General features: G+C 46.9%; 1 protein-coding gene across 1 annotated transcript in view; it reads right to left on the reverse strand.

The window, feature by feature from the left end:
* Positions 1 to 16990: 16990 nt before the first annotated feature.
* Positions 16991 to 18626, reverse strand: part of tmbim1a (transmembrane BAX inhibitor motif containing 1a) — a 54719-nt gene continuing 53083 nt past the window's right edge. Inside the window, 2 exon segments of the mRNA XM_052014808.1 lie at positions 16991 to 17926; positions 17929 to 17977. Coding sequence (XP_051870768.1) covers positions 17835 to 17926; positions 17929 to 17977 — 141 coding nt within the window. The 3' untranslated portion in view covers positions 16991 to 17834.

Raw genomic sequence — 18626 nt, forward strand, 5'->3', positions numbered from 1 at the left:
CAGAGGGGGAATGGGTGTAGGAGGGACAAACCAAAAGGAGCTGACAGGTGGTGCAGGAGCCCCTGAATCCAGCTTACCCACCAAATATTTTCCCTGCTTCCAGCATTTCGCCTTCCAGATACCGATGAGGGTGAGGGCTGCACTGGGAGAGCGCAGGCAGAGCTGGAAGTGTTGCATCACAAGGGGCTCAGCAGCACAAGAGAGGTGTATGGTGAGGCAGAGTGAGCAAGCAGGGGATTCAAAACTGAGGGGGCAGAAGATTGAGGCCACAGCAGCATATGGATCAGGTGGGAAGTTGGGGAGGGCTGGCAGATGGAATTTAATCCCAACAAGTGCGAGGTGATGCATTTTGTAAAGTCAAATCCAGGTAGGACATGTACCGTGAACAGTAAGGCCCAAAGGAACGTTGATGAACAGAGGGACCTTGGGGTTCAAGTCCATAATTCCCTGAAAGTGACAACACAGGTCGATAGGGTGAAGGCGGCAGAGGGAGTGCTTGCCTTCAGATGTCAGGGCACAGAATATGAAAGTTGGGACATTTGCAACTTTACAAAACACTAGTTAGACAGCACTTGGAGCACTGTGTGCAGTTCTGGTGCCACATTAAAGGAAGGATCTGGTTGTATTGGAGAGGGTGCAGAGGAGATTCACCAGGATGTTGCCTGAATTAGAGGACTTTAGTTATGGGGAGAGATTGGGCAAGGTGGACCCTGGAGCAAAAGAGTTTGAAGTGGTGACCTGATGTCTAAGGGAGACCAGTGTATGTACGATTATGAAAGGCAGAGATAGGGTAGATAGAATCTTTTTCTCATGGCAGGAGTATCAAAAACAAGAGAGCGTAGGGTTAAGGTGAAATGATGTAGTTTTAGAGTGGATACGAGGGGTAAGTTTTCTTTACACACAGAGTGGTTGATATCTAGAATGTGCTGCCATCAGATTTCTGAATGGTCCATGAACACTCCCTCGTTACTTCCTTTTTTGCACTATTTATTTAGTTTCGTAATTTATAGTAATTTTGTCTTTGCATTGAACTGCTGCAAAACAACAAATTTCACGTCATCTGAAGTTGGTGATAACATCGAACATTACAGCACAGTGCAATGTTCGATGTTGTGCTGACATTTTATCCTGCTCTAACCCTTCCCTCCCACATAGCCCTCCATTTTTCTATCATTCATGTGTCTATCTAAGAGTCTCTTAAATGTCTCTAATGTATCTGCCTCCACCACCTCTGCCGGCAGTGCATTCCACACACCCACCACTCTCTGGGGGGGGAAAAAAACTTACCCCTGACATCCCCCTTATATCTTCCTCCAATCACTTTAAAAATTATGCCCCCGCTTGTTAGCCATTTTCACGCTGGGAAAAATTCTCTGACTGTTCACTCAATCTATGCCTCTTATTATTTTGTACACCTCTATCAAGTCCCCACTCATCCTCCTCCTCTCCAAAGAGAAAAGCCCCAGCTCGCTCAACCTATCATAAGATATGATCTCCAATCCAGGCAGCATCCTGGTAAATCTCTGCACCCTCTCTAAAGATTCCACATCCTGCCGATAATGAGGCAAACACAATTGAACACAGTACTCAAAGTGTGGTCTAACCAGAAGTTCAATAGTGCTGCAACATTACCTCATGGCTCGAACTCAATACCCCAACTAATGAAGGCCAACACACCAGACGCCTTCTTAACAACCCTATCAACCTGCGCTGCAATCTTTCGGGATCTGTGGACGTGGACCCGAAGATCCCTCTGTTCCTCCACACTGCTAAGAGTCCTGCCATTAACCTTGTATTCTGCCTTCAAATTCGATCTCCTGAAGTGAATCACTTCACACTTATCCGGGTTGAACTCCATCTGCCTCTTCTCAGCCCAGCTCTGCATCCTATCAATGTCCTGTTGTAACCTACAGCAACCTTCTACACTATCCACGACACCACCAACCTTCGTATCATCAGCAAACTTAGTAACCCACCCTTCCACATCCTCATCCAAGACATTTATAAAATCACCAAGAGCAGGGGTCCCAGAACAGATCCCTGCGGAACACCACTGGTCACTGACCTCCAGGCAAAATATGCTCCATCTACAACCACCCTCTTGTCTTCTATGGGCGGGCCAATTCTGAATCCACACAGCCAAGTTTTCCTGGATCCCATGTCTCCTGACTTTCTGAATGAGCCTTCCATGAGGAACCTTATCAAATGCCTGACTAAAATCCATGTACACCACATCCACTGCTCTACCTTCATCAATGTGCTGTGTCACATCCTCAAAGCATTCAATCAGGCTCGTGAGGCACGACCTGCCCCTCACAAAGCCATGCTGACTGTCCCTAATCAGCCTATGCTCCTCCAAATGCCCATAAATCCTGTCTCTAAGAATCTTCTCCAGTAATTTGCCCACCACTGAAGACTCACTGGGCTGTAATTCCCAGGGTTATCCCTGCTCCCTTTCTTGAACAAAGGAACAACATTGCCACCCTCCAATCATCCAGCAACTACTCCTGTGGCCAGTGAGGACGCAAAGATCATCGCCAAAGGCACAGCAATCTCTTTCCTCGCTTCCTGTATTAACCTTGGATATATCCCATCCGGCCCCAGTGACTTATCTATCCTGATGTTTGTCAAAAATTCCAGCACATCCTCTTTCCTCACGTCGACATGCCCTAGTGTATCAGTCTGTCGTACGCCATCCTCACAAACATCAAGGTCTCTCTCTCTGGTGAATACTGAAGCAAAGTATTCATTAAGGACCTCCCCTACCTCCTCTGATTCCAGGCACATGTTTCCTCTTTTATCCCCGATCGGTCCTACCCTCATTCTAGTCATTCTATTCTTGTAGAATGCCTTGGGTTTTCCTTAATCCTACTTGCCAAGGCCTTCTCATGCCCCCTTCTAGTTCTCCTAAGTCCATTCTTAAGCTCCCTCCTGGCTACCTTGTAACTCTCCAGGGCCCTGTCTGATCCTTGCTTTCTAAGCCTTAGGTAAGTTTCTTTCTTCCTCTTGACAAGATATTCTATGTCTTTTGTCAACCACGGTTCCTTCACTCTACCATCCTTACCCTGCCTCAATGGGACAAACCTATCCAGAGCCCCATGCAAGTACTCCCTAAACAAGCTCCACATTTCCATTGCAGACTTCCCCAAGAATATCTGTCCAATTTATGCTCCCAAGTTCCTGCCTTATAGCATCATAATTCCCCCTCCCCAGTTAAATACTTGCCCATATCATCTGCTCCTATCCCTCTCCAAGGCTGTGGTAAAGGTCAAGGAGTTATGGTCACTGTCTCCAAAATGCTCTCCCACCAAGAGATCTGACACCTGATCAGGCTCATTGCCCAGTACCAGGTCCAGTATGGCCTCTCCTCTAGTCAGCCTGTCCACATACTGTGTCAGGAATCCTTCCTGGACACACCTAACAAACTGCCCCATCTATCCCCTTCACATGAAGGAGGTGCCAATCAATATTAGGGAAGTTGAAATCACCCGTGATGACAAACCGTTATTTTTGCACCTCTCCAAATCTGCCTCCCGATCTGCTCCTCAGTGTCTCTGTGCTACTGGGGGGTCTGTAGAATACTCCCAACTCTTCCTTCCTGTTTCTGACTTACACCCACACTGACTCAGGGACGATCCCTCCAGGACATCCTCCCTTTCTACAGCTGTGACACTGTCCCTCATCAGCAAAGCTACTCCCCCACCTCTTTTACCTCCGCCCCTGTCCCTTTCGAAACATCTAAGCTCCGGAATATCCAGCAGCCATTTCCTGCCCTTGTGACAGCTAAGTCTCTGTAATGGCCCCCACGTCATAGTTTCATGTACTTACCCATGCTCTTAAGTTCATCAGGCTTGTTCCTGATACTTCTCACATTAAAGTTGACACACTTCAGCCCATCCAACTGACTGCTCTTTTGCTCTATCAACTGCTTAGCCTTCCTCACAGTCTCTCTTCATGTTGCATCTATTTGTACACTAAATGAACCAACCTCTGACCTATCACTCAGGTTCCCATCCCCCTGCCAAACTAGTTTTAAACCCTCCCCAACAGCTCTAGCAAACCTGCCCACAAGAATATTGGTCCCTTCCAGTTCAGGTGTAACCCATCCCTCTTGTACAGGTCGTACCTTCCCCAGAAGAGATCCCAACGATCCACAAATCTGAAACCCTGCCCCCGCACCAATTCTCAGCCACACATTCATCTGCCAAATCACCCTATTCTCACCCTCACTGGCACGTGGCACAGGCAGCAATCCAGAGATTACTGCCCTTGAGGTCCTACCTTTTAGCTTCCTACCTAGCTCCCGATATTCCCTCTTCAGGACCTCGTCCCCTTTCCGACCTATGTCATTGGTAGCAATGTGTACCACGATCTCTGGCTACTCACCCTCCCCTTCAGAATGCTGTGGACTCGATCTGAGACGTCTCTGACCCTGGCACCAGGGAGGCAACATACCATCCGGGAGTCTCTTTCACGTCCACAGAATCTCCTGGTCTGCCCCCCTTACTATGGAATCCCCTATCACTACTGCTCTCCTCTTCTCCCCCCTTCCCTTCTGCACCACACAACCAGGCTCAGTGCCAGAGACCTGGTCACTGCAGTTTTCCCCTGGTAGGTCGTCCCCCCAACGGTATCCAAAGCGGTATACCTGTTATTGAGGGGAATGGCCACAGGGGTACTCTGCACTACCTGCCTATTCTCTGTCCTCCTGACAATCACCCAGCTACCTGCCTCCTGCAGCTTAGGAGTGACTGCCTCCCTGTAGCTCTTATCTATGTACTCCTCAGTATCCCGTAGGAGCCAAAGGTCATCCAGCTGAAGTTCCTTACAGACTGTGTTAGGGAACTGGAGCTGCAGCTGGATGCACCTCGTGCAGATGTAGTTATCAGGGAGACTGGATGTCGCCCAGAACTCCCACATCTCACAAGCTGAACACACCACTGACCCTGGAGCCATTCTAACTACTCTAGTCTGGCACTAAAGGAAAAATCAAAGAAAGAAACTTACCGGAGACTTACCTTGGCCTCCACCTCCTCTCACCAAAGCCTCTTGAGCTAAAGCCTCAGTTCCCCACTCTAACCCTGGCCCAGTCCAACAATGGCCACTCCGCTTAGCCCTACCTTCCATTTATTCGCTGCTGTTAATCAGCCAATTACTGGTAACAATTTGCAAATCCACCTCGTTTAGACTCTTGCAAGGTGAAACTCACAAGCACACGCACAGAGACTCACCACTTTTCAAAGGTCCCGCTCAAAATCTCGCTCCAACTTAATAAATCTGATTCCGATGTGGTGGTGGATTCAGATACAATCACTACTTCTAAGAGACATTTAGAAAGGCACTTGAAGAGGCAAATGTTATGGACTCAGTGAAAGTCCCTTTAAGATAGAGAGTGTGTGTGTATGTGTGTGTGGGGCGTGCTTACGTCAATAGAAGATAAGGACGTAATGACGTTGTTGAAGAAGTTAGAAGAAGAAGAAGGAGAGAGAGAGAGAAGGGAGAGCGACACCAGCCTGCTTGTTTTCTCTATCGATGGATGAGAAACAATAACTGTGTTTGCCACTGAAATCCATGTATGGAAGTTGGAAGTAATCCGGTGGAGTTCACTTTGTTGCTGACCTGTAGAAGGAAACAGGTATTTGTGTGTGGACGACCACGATTCGGATGCTTTTCGGGGTGAGGAAGTCACTACCGAGTAAACACTGAAGTGTCGTTTGGGGTTCCATCGTGGAACATTTGGATTTCGTATGTACTCTCTCTATGTTTTTCTACATCTACATCTTATCTTCTGACAACGGTGGTTGTTGAAGAAGCCCTTGCTCATGTTTCACCTTATGGCTTGCGGAACTGAACTTTAAGAACCATTCCGGAACTGGGAGTTTTGGACTTTGTCACACACACACACGACGAGTTGAGTTTTGGGGTTAACGTTCGAGGTTTAACATTTTCGAATTCTAACATACTAACATTTTTACTTTTATTTTACGTATTATCATAAGTAGTGATTAATAAAATAGTTTTTAACACTGAATCATGCTCAGGGTGTTTCTTTTGTTGCTGGTTCGTGACACAAAGCATGCGATCCTATTGGGGGCAAATGGGATTACTGTGGAAGGGTAAAAAGATTGGCATGGAAGGGTACACTGTGGGCAGATATTGGGGAGCTGGGAAGGAGGTTTAAAAAAGTAGGGCTGCAAAAGGTAGTAATCTCAGAATTACACCTAGTGCCACAGTGTAGAAAGAGGAGGGTTGAGCAAATGTGCGGCTGGAGGAGAATGATGCAGGAGGGAGGACTTTAGATTTCTGAGACGTTGAGACCAGTTCTGGGGGCAGGCAGGTTGTCGATACCCTCACTGGGGATGTGGCGCTGGTGATTTTGGTGACGATTTATTCTCACTTGGTGGTGGGGGGTGGGGGGAAGGGAGAAACAAAAAGGGAAGTGAAAGGGAGAAATTTATTTACCAAAATAAATCAACAGCGGAAACAGAGGCAAAGAAGGGTGAGAACTAACTTAAAGGCTTTATAATCTAAATGCACGCTGCCTCTGTCATGGAGTCATAGCAGGGAAACAGGCCATTTGGCCCATTGTGTCCTATCTGGCTAGTGGGCACCCTTACATATTAATCCCACCTCCCAGCTCTTGGCCCATTGCCTTCTATGACTGGGCAATCCATGTGCTTGTCTAGACACTGATGAAATATTGTCAGTACCTTTGCTTCCACCACTTTCTTCAGCAGCGCATTCCAGGTACTCGTCACCCTCTGGGTGAAAAAGGCCCCCCTCAGATCCCCTCTAAATCTCTTGCCCCTTATCCTCAATCTATAGAGGATATTTTTTTACCTCTGCTATGGGGAAAAGTTTTCTGCAGTCTACCCTATCTACACCCCTGATAACTTTGTAAACCTCAATCATTGTCCCCCCTTAACCACCTCTGCTCGAGGGAAAACAGGCCCAACCTCTCCAGATAACTGAAGTGCCCCACTTCCAGGCAACAGCCTGGTGCATCTCCTCTGCACTCCCTCCAGTGCTATCACATCACATCTGCAGCAAGGTGGATGAATCGGTGACACAAACAGCTGTAAATGAGTAACCTTACTGCCATTGCAGAAACGTGGCTGCAGGGTGACCAAAGCTGGGAATCACAGTCAGAAGAACGAGAAGGAGGTGGGGTTGTGCTGTGACTAGGTGATAACATCAGGACAGTATTTGGGTCGGATCTTGGCTCAGCAGATGGTGATTAGGAAGTGTAGCAGGAGATAGAAAACATTGGTAAGAGTTGTTTGTAGGCTTCTAAATGGAACTAATGTATGCAACCATATAATCAGGAAATTAGATAAGATCGCTTTATTAGTCACATGTACATCGAAAGACACATGAAATGCATCTTTTGCGTAGCATGTTCTGGGGGTAGCCCGCAAGTGTTGCCACGCTTCTGGCGCCAATAGAGCATGCCCACAACTTCCTAACCCGTACGTCTTTGGAATGTGGAGGAAACCGGAGCACCCGGAGGAAACCCACGCAGACATGGGGAGTACGTACAAACTCCTTACAGACAGTGGCTGGAATTGAACCCGGGTCGCTGGCACTGTAATAGTGTTACACTAACTGTTACACTACATATAATATACTGCATAATGTACTACACTGCATATAACAGGTTTTATGGAAATGATGAGGAACTCTCGTCACAACCCTCCCCACCATCGAGGACATTTTCAAGAGGCGGTGCCTCAAGAAGGCAGCATCCATCACTGAGGACCCTCACCATCCGGGACATGCCCTCTTCTCGTTACTACCATCAGGGAGGAGGTACAGGAGCCTGAAGACCCACACTCAACGATCTTGGAACAGCTTCTTCCCCTCCACCATCAGATTTCTGAACCGTCCATGAACCCATGAACATGACCTCGTTATTCCTGTTTTTTGCACTATTTATTTATTTTGTAATTTATAGTAATTTTCTGCCTTTGCACTACTGCTGCCGCAAAACAACACATTTTGTGTCATACAAATCAGTAACAATAAACCTGATTCTGATTCTCTAATCTACATACAGACTGGGAAAATCTACTTAGTATGAATAACGTAGGAGATGAACACGAGATGGATTTCTGATCAGTTTGCTGAGGAATCTGCTGGGAACTAACAAGGGCTAGTACTGTGCAGCAAAAGGGTTAATTAATAAATTTGTAAAGGGGTCCCTAGGAAAGAGTGACCATGTCTTAAATCAAAGAGTATGACAGTGGACAGGCAATAGTTGGCATTTAAGAAATATTTAAATTACAATAAATATACATTATGATACAATCATTAAACTGTAGAAAAGTGAATGACGATCCTTCGCTTAAATTTGAAGATATTTGGAGTCCATTTATTCAATATTTTCACATGATGTAGATCCCCTTTCAATAACTTTCCAACTTGGAGGAACGGAGCTGATGACATAATATTGCTTTGTTTCTACTGAGAGATTCTAGTCCAGTCTTTTTTTGATTGTTTTGGAAATTTTTCTGTTTAGCTTAGTTTGGTTTGATATATTGTTTGTAATTTTTCTTATTGATTTGGGGATTTTTTTTCTCTTTTTTAATTTATATAATAAAACTTCTTCATTTACTCAGAGATAGTTGGATCTACAGATTGTTTATATTTTATTGTTCTTTATGATTATCCATGCCATGACTGTTCTCCTGATCTCTGTGTATTACATGTACAAACATTGATGTTATATATTAATCTGTATTAATTTGAAAACTAATAAAAAGATTGAAAAAGAAAGAAAGCAAATGAAACTTATAAAGCACTGAACCCGAGGATTGGAAGTGTTCTAGAATTCAGTGATCGATGAACAAGAAATTGATAAAGGGGAAAAGACCACAAACTAGTGAGAAACATAAAAACAGATTGAGGAGCTTCTCTGGTTCTGTGAAAACAAAATGAGTTTTGGGGATTAAGGAAACGGCAGAGGAATTAAACAAATACTTTGTGTCTCTTCAGTGGTGACATAGAAAAAGCTGAGGATTTACGTGTCCATTACAAAGCAGGGAATAAAGGAAATTAGTACTGGCAAAAATCCCCCCTAGAGAAATTAGTGATAAATACAAAACACCTGATGAGCGACAGTCCAGAGTTTGAAAAAAGATAGCTTCAGAGATAATGAATATCTTCCAAATTCCATAGATTGTGGAATAGCTTCTGCAGTACAGAGATGCCACTATCCAAGGATGGACGGAGAAAGCAAGGTGCTTATTGCACGCTTACCCTGACTTCAGTAGCAGGGAAAATGCGGGAATCTATAATAAAAGATGTGATGGACACAGAAACTAATGTGATTGAGCAGAATCCTTGTGGATTTAAGAAAGGAAATCATGTTTGATAATCTACTGGAGCTCCTTTGGTAAGACCATAGCTGGAGCAGTGTGTGTGGTCTTGGTACCCAAGAAAAGATAGAGGGAGTGCGGCAAAGATTCACCAGACTGGTTATTGAGAAAGCAGGATTGTACAAGAAGAGATTGGGTCAGTTAGACCTGTATTCACTGGAGTTTAGATGAATGAGACAAGATCTCCCGTTCTCTCATTTGATCTCTCAAATGGACAAAGTTCTGACAGGGCTTTACATACTGAATGGGGGTGAAAGAATGTTTCCCCTGGTTGGAAGTGTAGAACCAGGAGACACAATCTCAGGATTTTGAGACTAAGATGAGGAGAAATTTCTGCACTCATAGAGGGTGGTGAACCTGTGGAGTTCTCTTCCATGGAGGGTCAAGTCACTGAATAAGGAGCTGTTGGAGGCTCCAACACACAGGATCGCAAGAGGCTGCAGGGGATTGTAGGATTCAGCCAGCTCCATCATAGGCACAACCCTCCCCACCATCGAGGACATCTTCAAGAGGCGGTACCTCAAGAAGGCGGCATCCATCACTAAGGACCCTCACCATCTGGGACATGCCCTCTTCTCATCAGGAGGTACAGGAGCCTGAAGACCCACAGTCAACGATTCAGGAAAAGCTTCTTCCCTCCGCATCAGATTTCTGAACAGTCCATGAACCCACAAACACTACCTTGCTATTCCTTTATTTTTTGCACTATTTATTTATTTTTGTAATTTATAAACAACTTTATGTCTTTGCACTGTGCTGCTGCTGCAAAACAACACATTTCACAACATAGTGATAATAAATCTGATTCTGATTCTTATGTCTGGTCACAAAAGGTATCAAGGAGTATGGGAAGAGGATGGCAATATGGTACATAGACAGTATCGAATGGCAGAGCAGGCTCGAGGGGCTGAATGGCCTCCTCCTGTTCCTAATTTTCTCTATTGGAGGTTGGTGAACAAGGTCGAGCAATGGCGTTGGGAATGATGTACCAGCATGGATTTAAACTTGGTTAACAGATAGGGAATAAAGAGCAGGAACGAGCAGGTCCTCAGACTGTGACTAATGGGGACCATGGGGATCACTGACACTCACCCTGTGGGGACCAAATGTAACATTTCCAAATTCACTAATAAATCAAAATTCCAAGCCACTGTCTGTAAGGAGTTTGTACGTTCTCCCCGTGTCTGCGTGGGTTTCCTCCGGGTGCTCCGGTTTCCTCCCACATTCCAAAGACGTACAGGTTAGGAAGTTGTGGGCGTGCTATGTTGGCGTCGGAAGCGTTGGCGACACTTGCGGGCTGCCCCAGAACACTCGACGCAAAAGATGCATTTCACTGTGTTTCAATGTACATGCGACTAATAAAGAAATCTTATCTAAATGGGAAAGTGATGAGGATGTGAAGAGTCTTCATGGGGATTTGGACAAGTTGACTGAGTCTCCTCCACAAGGAAGAAAAAATCCATAAGGGACATCGCCTGGGCTTGAAATACCAGGGAGAGATCGAATAGGCTGGGACTATTTTCCCTGGAGCGAAGGAGGCTGAGGGGTGACAAGATAGAAGTGTATAAAATTATGAGAGGCATAGATAGGGTAGATAGTCAGTGTCTGTTTCCCAGGGTAGGGGTGTCTAAAACTAGAGGACATAGGTTTGAGGGGAGAGGGGTAAGGTTTAAAGGAGATCTGAGGGATAAACTTTTTTCAGAGTAGTTGGTATTTGGAATGAGCTGCCAGAGGAGGTGGTGCAGGCAGGAACAATAACAACATTTAAGAGGCATCTGGACAGGTACCTGAATGAGCAGGGCAGAGAGGGACGTGGAATTAATGCAGGCAAGTGGGATTAGTATAATAGGCATGATGGTCAGCATAGTCCTGGTGGCTGAAGGGCCTGTTTCCACACTGTACAGCTCTAGGACTCTATAAGATGACAGGTGGAGCACATGTGGAAATGTGAGGTCATCCATTTCAGTGGAAAAAAACAGAAATATTCAGTATTTTTTAAAAAAGTGACAGATTGGGAAATGTTGATGTTCAAAGGGACCTGGTGTCCTTGTGCACAAGTCCCTGAAAGCTTACCGTATAGGCATTTGGGAAGGCACCCAGTTGGTATGTTGGTATTTATTGCAAGAGGATTTGAGTGCAGGAGACTTGGTGAGACCACACCTAAGCTGTGCAGACAGTTTTAATCTCCCTACCTAAACAATGATATCCTTGTGCAGAGTTGTGAATGCAGCCCAGTCAATCACACAAACCAGCCTCCGTCTACATTTCCCGCTGCCTCAGGAAAACAGCCAACGTAATCGAGGACTCCTCCCACCCCAGTCATTAACTCTTCTCCACCCCCTATCCCCCATTGGGCAGAAGATACAAAAGCCTGAGAACATGCACCACCAGGCTCAAGGACAGCTTCTATCCCACTGTTGAATGGACCTCTCTTACACTAAGAGATGAACTCTCTATCTCCTAATCTACCTTGTCATGGCCCTTGCACCTTATTGTCTACCTGCACTGCACTTTCTCTAGAACTGTAACCCTATATTCTGCATTCTGTCATCGCTTTTTCCTTTGTACTGGCTCGATGTACTTATGCACAGAATGATCTGTCTGGATGGCATGCAAACAGAAGCTTTTCGCTGTACATGTGACAATAATAAACCAATTGCCAATTTCAGTTCCTTGGGAAAACAGCCAACATAATCCTTGGCATGGAAGGAGTACAAGATGATTTACCAGATGAGTTTCCAACAGGGTGAGTTTGTGATACGAGGAGAGATTAATTCGTCTTTATTTCTATTTAGAAGGATGTGAAGTAATCCCATTGAAATCAAATTGAGTCCTTGAGGATTATAAAGAAGCTCTGAAAGAACTCAAACTGGGAATTAGGAGAACCAGGAGGGGCCACAAGAAGCCCTTGGCAAGTAGAATTAAAGAGAATCCCGAGGCATTCTATTACATACATCAAGAGCAAGAGGATAACTAGGGAGAGGGTAGGACCACTCAAGGATAAAGGAGGGAACATGTGCTCGGAGGCAGAAGATGGGAGCTCACGGGAGGATGTTCCTGTGCTATACTGCTCTATAAAAGATGCAAGTTGTCAAAGGGCTGAAGAGGCAGATGTGGGAGAAGGGGAGGGGTGGGGGCAGAGGGGAATGTTTCCCCAGCTGAGAAGTCTAGAACCACGGGTCTTAGAATAAAGAAGATGCCATTTAGGACTGAGATGATGAGAAATTTCTTCACAGAAGATATGAATCTTTGTAATTCTTTACCTTGGAGGCTGAGGAGGGTCAGTTATTAAGTTTCATTAAGATTGTTGGATTTCTGGATATTAAGGGAATCAAGGGATTTGGGGATAAGGCAAGAAAATAGGGCTTGAGATAGATCAGCCATAATCTTGTTGAATGGTGGAATAGGTTTGAGGGGCTGAAAGGTTTAATTCTGATCCTTTTTCTTATGGTCTTAGGAGGAGCAGCCCCCTAATTATCTCCCATGTTGAGGGACTGGGGTGGGCTAGCCTGGTTGTAAGTTCTGATCTCCCACCAAATCCAGCCAGGAAATTGTGTTCAGCTCACCTGCTACAGCTGACAGGATATGAAGACTTGGCGACATTGTAAAGACCCAGTGCTCCGGCACAAAGAAAAACAAACAATGCTGTGGTCACGCCCGAGGACGTTGACGATACCAAGGCTCAGTCCCTTCTCAGCCATTCTTCAGCTGACAGCTCTGGATGTTCTGCTCAACACACTCCAGGGTGCACACTGACCCCTGGTCCAGTATTATCTGGAAATGCTCATCCTTATTTTCTATTACCTTGAGCCTTTCCCCAGATGTGCGCAGTTCTGGTCATCCAGCTACAAGAAGGATGTATTAAGCTGGAAGAGGCGCAGAAGGTTCACGAGGACGTTACGGGATTGGAGGGCTTGAGTTGTAAGGAGAGGCTGGACAGGCTGGGACTGTTTTCCCTGGAGCGAAGGAGGCTGAGGGGTGACCTGATAGAGGTTTATAAAATCATGAGGGCATAGATAAGGTCGATGGGTCACAGTCTTTCCTCAGGGTAGGGGAGTCTAAAACTAGGGGCATAGGTTTAGGGTGAGAGCGGAAAGATTTAAAAGGGACCCGAGGGGCAACTTTTTCACCCAGAGGGTGGTAGGTATATTGAACGAACTGCCCGAGGAAGTGGTTAAGGCAGATGCAATTACAATGTTTAAAACATGGATAAGGAAAGGTTTAGAGGGATATGGTCCAAACTCAGGCCAATGGGACTACCTCGGACAGACACCTTGGTCAGCATGGATGAGTTGGGCGAAGGGCCTGTTTTCGCTGCTGTATAACTCTATGACTCCAACACTTCCTCCAGCCCAATAATCCCTCAAGATCTCCAATTCCGGCCACTCGTTCCTTCCTGAACACGGTAACTCCATCAAGGGCAGCAAAGTCTTCACCTCCCAGTCTCTAAGTACTAGCGTTCACTCCCTAAACCTCTCCCTCTGACCCCTCTAAAACTCTTTGACCAAGTGTTTGATCCCATGCCCAGATGGGATGCCCTCATGCCATGTGTTAAATCTTTGCTCCTGTGAAGCACCTCTATATATTTTACTGCTTCAGTGTAAAAGCAAAGTTTTATATATCCTCTACAATCTATAATCGATAGCATTTTAATACAATATTATACAGAATTCCAGCACTGTAAGCAGCCTTGTAAATGTTTCTGCTGGTAAATAAGATAAAAAAGCAGGTAACAATCAATGCTTGCGGTAACTCGACAATGGCCTTCCTTCCATCATAAGGTCAGAAGTGGGGAGACAACACCGATGATTACACAACGTCCAACTTCAGTCACAGCTCCGGGCGCCACAGTGGCGCAGCTGGAAGAGCCACTGCCTCACAGCGCTGGAGACCCGGGTTCAATCCCGACCTTGGGCTCTGTCCGTGTGGAGTTTGCACGTTCTCCCCGTGACCGCGTGGGTTCCCCCCCGGGCGCTCCGGTTTCCTCCCGCATCCCAAAGACATGCAGAGCAGTAGATTAATTGGCCGCTGTAAATTGCCCCCTAGTGTGAGGGTAGAATCTGGGGGGAGTTGGTGGGAACGTGGGGAGAATAGCATTAATATAGCATCAAGGGGTGGTTGATGGTTGGTGTGGACCTGGTGAGGGAAGGGCCTTTTCCATGCTGTATCTGTGACTCTCAACAAGTGAAGCAGCCCATGCCTGCAGCAGCAAGGCCTGGACAATAAGTGGCAAGTAAATTTGTGCCACAAGACAAATGCCAGGCAATGCCCATCCTCAACGAGAGAGAGTCTAACCAGCTCCCTTGGCATTCAATGGCGTTACCAGCACCGAGTCCCCCCACCATCAATATCCTGGGGTCACCACTAGCCAGGAACTGGAGCAGCCACATGGGAATCGTGGCTGCAAGAGCAGAGGTTGGGGATCCTGTGACAAGTGAATCACCTCCTGACACCCCCAAGGCCTTTCCACCATCTACAAGGCACAAGTCAGGAGCATGTGGAATTCACCCCACTCATCTGGGCAAGTGCAGCTCATTCCCTCCATCACTGGCTCACAGAGGCTGCAGTACGGACTGTCCTGACTTGGAATCCTTTATTATCACTGGATCTAAACCCCGGACCTCCTCACCCAACAGCGTTGTGGGAGAACCATCACTACACCGACCCAGGTTGTTGGAAAGGGCATGAACAAATGCCAGGCTTGCCAAATCCCAGGAATTAATAACACACCGGAAAATCACAGAGCAGCCATCTGAGGTTAGACAGCTGATCAGGGTGTTCAGAGAGAGATGAATTACTTCCATTGATGAAAACAAAAGAGAATCGCCTAAAAAACCAGAGCAAAACTTTGGTTGAGCTGTATAAAACTTTGGTTCAGCTGCACTTGGAGTATTGTGTGCAGTTCTGGTCACCCCATTACAGGAAGGTTGTGGAGGCTTTGGAGAGGGTGCAGAAGAGGTTCACCAGGAAGCTGCCTGGATAGAGGGCATGAGCTATAAGGAGAGGTTGGACAAACTTGGGTTGTTTTCTCTGGAGCGTCAGAGGCTGAGGGAGACCTGATAGAGGTTATAAGATCATGAGAGGCAGCCAGAGTCTTTTTCCCATGGTTAGAAATGTTAAATACTAGAGAGCATGGCTTTAAGATGAGAGGGGGGAAAGTTTAAAGGAGATTGTGAAGGGCAAGTTTTTTCTTTTTTTACAGAGAATGGTAGGTGACTGGAACGGGCTGCCAGGGGTAGTGGTGGGAGCAGATACACTAGTAGTGTTTCAGAGGCTTTTAACCAAATGAAGAGGCAGGGAATGGAGGATATGGATTATGTACAGGCAGATAGGTTTAGTTTACTTTGGCATTATGGTCGGCATAGACATGGTGGGCCGAAGGGTCTGTTCCTGTGCTGTACTGTTCTATGTTCTTAAAGCCATTAAAGGGTGATCTCGGGAAGCTCCTTCGTGTAAATGGTGCTGGATACACAGAGCTCAAAGGGCACGCATAAGGATTCAGAGCAACTGAGTTTAGTTTGATAAAGAGATCGAGGAATCTGGAGCTGAGACACAGGGACTGGGCCCGAGGTTCTGACCAACCAGGATCCAACTGAACGTTGAACAGGTTGAAGGAACCAAATGGCCTCCTGCTCCTATAGAACAGGCTTAAAGGGCTGAATGTCCTCCCCATCCCCTGTGCCACAGACTCAGGGGATACTGCTGGCTTCAAGAGTTAATCTGAACCAAACCCAGGAGACAGAGGGATTTAATCTCATCAGATATCGAGATTTGGCACCCTGAATGTTCTGCTTTTGACATGCAGACATGAAGCACAGAAGATGCTGAGGGGTCTTGACGGGGTGGGTGTGCAGAGGATATTTCCTCTTTGGGAGAATCCGGAACGAGGTGTCAATGTTTAAAAATAAAGGGTGCCCACTTAATAACACAGAGCTAAGGTGAATTTTTTTTTTTACTCTCAGAGGGCTTTTTAGAACTCTCTTCCACAAGGGGTGGTGGAAGCAGAGTCTGAATATTTTTAAGATGGATTACCAGAGGGAGACGGGAATGTGGAGATTAAATTAAAATTGGAGCAGGTGTGATCTTCTTGAAGGGCAGAACAAGCTTGAGGGGCCGAACAGCCTCCTTGCTGTCAGTAGACAAAGCTTCCCGGGGACAAATATTTGGGAAAGTCGCTGCAGAAAATGTAACTAGAAATATCAATAGTAACAAGAGATGGGGAGATTAGACCCTCGATACTAACCTGCAGGGACCTCCCTGGGGTCTTCCCCACTTCCACCCTCCCGCCTGGAATTGCCGCCGTGACGTGGTCTGGGAGAGCCGGAGAGGGAAAGGAATTGGGAGTCTCTCTCTCTCCCCAGCCACAGCCTGGATCAGAATCATCCAGTTCTCCCTTGGCTCATCCAGTTGACCAATGCCAGGGAAAGAGAATGCTCAGAGCTGTTGGCTGGCAGAACTGTCTGGAGATGTGCCGGGTCAGAAGTGGGGAAGGACGGAGGGAGGTGACAGCAGGACTGCAGTAAATTGAACCTGCAGCACAGGAAGTGCCATCCAACCCATCGAGCCTGTGCTGTCTCTCTGAAAGAGCTTGTCAGCAAGTCCCACTCCACCCCTTCTCTCTTCCACAGCCCTGAAAATTTCACCAAACTTCTAACCATTCCCACTGAATCTGGCCCCCATCGGCCTCTCGGGCAGTTAGTCCCAGATCACAGCAACTCACAGGGTGGAACCTTCCCCTCCTCTTCACTCTGCTCCTTTTCCTGATCACCTTCAATCCACCTCCTCCGTTCACTGCACCTCCTGTCACCAGAACGAAGGCCGTGCCTGGGACTTGCCGCACACGCGGGGGTCTGGAGAGGTGATAGATGACGCTTTCTGTGACTGTGATGCTCTCCCCCCCCCCAATGGTTGTCCCAGCGGCAGCCGGAGAGACCGCGGGAGGAGAACAGGCATGTAACAACGAGACAGTCAGGGTCAAACCGTCCCTCATGTTACAAAATTCTGTGAATGCTGGAAATCAGAGATTAAAAACAGAAAATGCCGGAAATACTCAGAAGGCAAGGCAGCGTCTGTGGAGAAGGAAAACAGTTAAAGTTCAGGTGAGACACTCAACAGTTCTGAACGAGTGCAGGACCAGCATTGAGTTGGCAAGGAAGGATGGGAGATGCTGGTGGCGGAGTGAAACTCACTGAACTGAAATGTTAACTCTGTGTTTCTTTCTGTGGAGAAGCTGCCCGACCTGCTGAGTTGTTTCCAGTACTTTCTCCTATTTACAGTGTTGGAGGGTGGGTGGGAGAGGGGTGGAACACCTTTCCCACAACACCAAGAGCTGCAGCGACAAGTCCGATAGCTTAACCTAACCCCAAGAAGCAGAGGATTATTTTACACAAGGAGAGGTGAAGAGTTTCCAGGAGAGACGGATGGATGGCAGCCCTCCCCCTCCCCTCCCCTCCGCCATTATCTGGAGCCGAAGAGCTGCAGGAGGTAGATGAAGATCTGCACAATGTCAGTGTAGAGTCGAAGTGCACCGTACACGTACTCCTCTGGCTGATCGAGTGCCGCCTGTTCCCCAGGATCAGCTGGGTGTCAAATGCCAAGAACTGCAAGGGATGGAAGGGGAGAGAGAGGCAATTAGCGAAGGGTAAGTGGTGGGAGGGAGTGTAGGGGCGGGGGGACAGAGGGGGAAAAGAGGGAGGAGGAGAGAAAACTGAGGCAAGGAAGGAATGATAGAGGGAAAGAAAGAGAGTAGGAAGAGCTGTGTTGGCCGACATTGAGGGGCAGTATGCACAAACCCTTGTTTTGGGAGAAAAGGCTCAGAGTGTTGAGGGAGAACGCTGAAGCATGCACTGAGTCTAGGAGTTGCTGCATCTGATGGTCAGTCCAAAGACACTCACGGCTGGTCTGGGGAATGGTGACACCATCCCAGTAACGTTCATGGTGATCGACTTCCATTGTGTTATATCACACTAAAATAGTGTCAAGCAAGCTTTAGTCTGTATCCAACCCGTGCAGTCCCTGCACTGGGAGTGTGTGACGGGATGGTGTAGAGGGAGCTTCACCCTGTGTCTGACCCCCAGGAGTGTGTGATGGGACGGTGTAGAGGGAGCTTCACTCTGTGTCTGACCCCAGGAGTGTGTGATGGGACAGTGTGGAGGGAGCTTCACTCTGTGTCTGACCCCAGGAGTGTGTGATGGGACGGTGTAGAGGGAGCGTCACTCTGTGTCTGACCCCGGGAGTGTGTGATGGGAC

This window comes from Pristis pectinata, chromosome 1, assembly GCF_009764475.1.
Source record: "Pristis pectinata isolate sPriPec2 chromosome 1, sPriPec2.1.pri, whole genome shotgun sequence".
In the NCBI taxonomy this organism is placed as follows: domain Eukaryota; kingdom Metazoa; phylum Chordata; class Chondrichthyes; order Rhinopristiformes; family Pristidae; genus Pristis; species Pristis pectinata.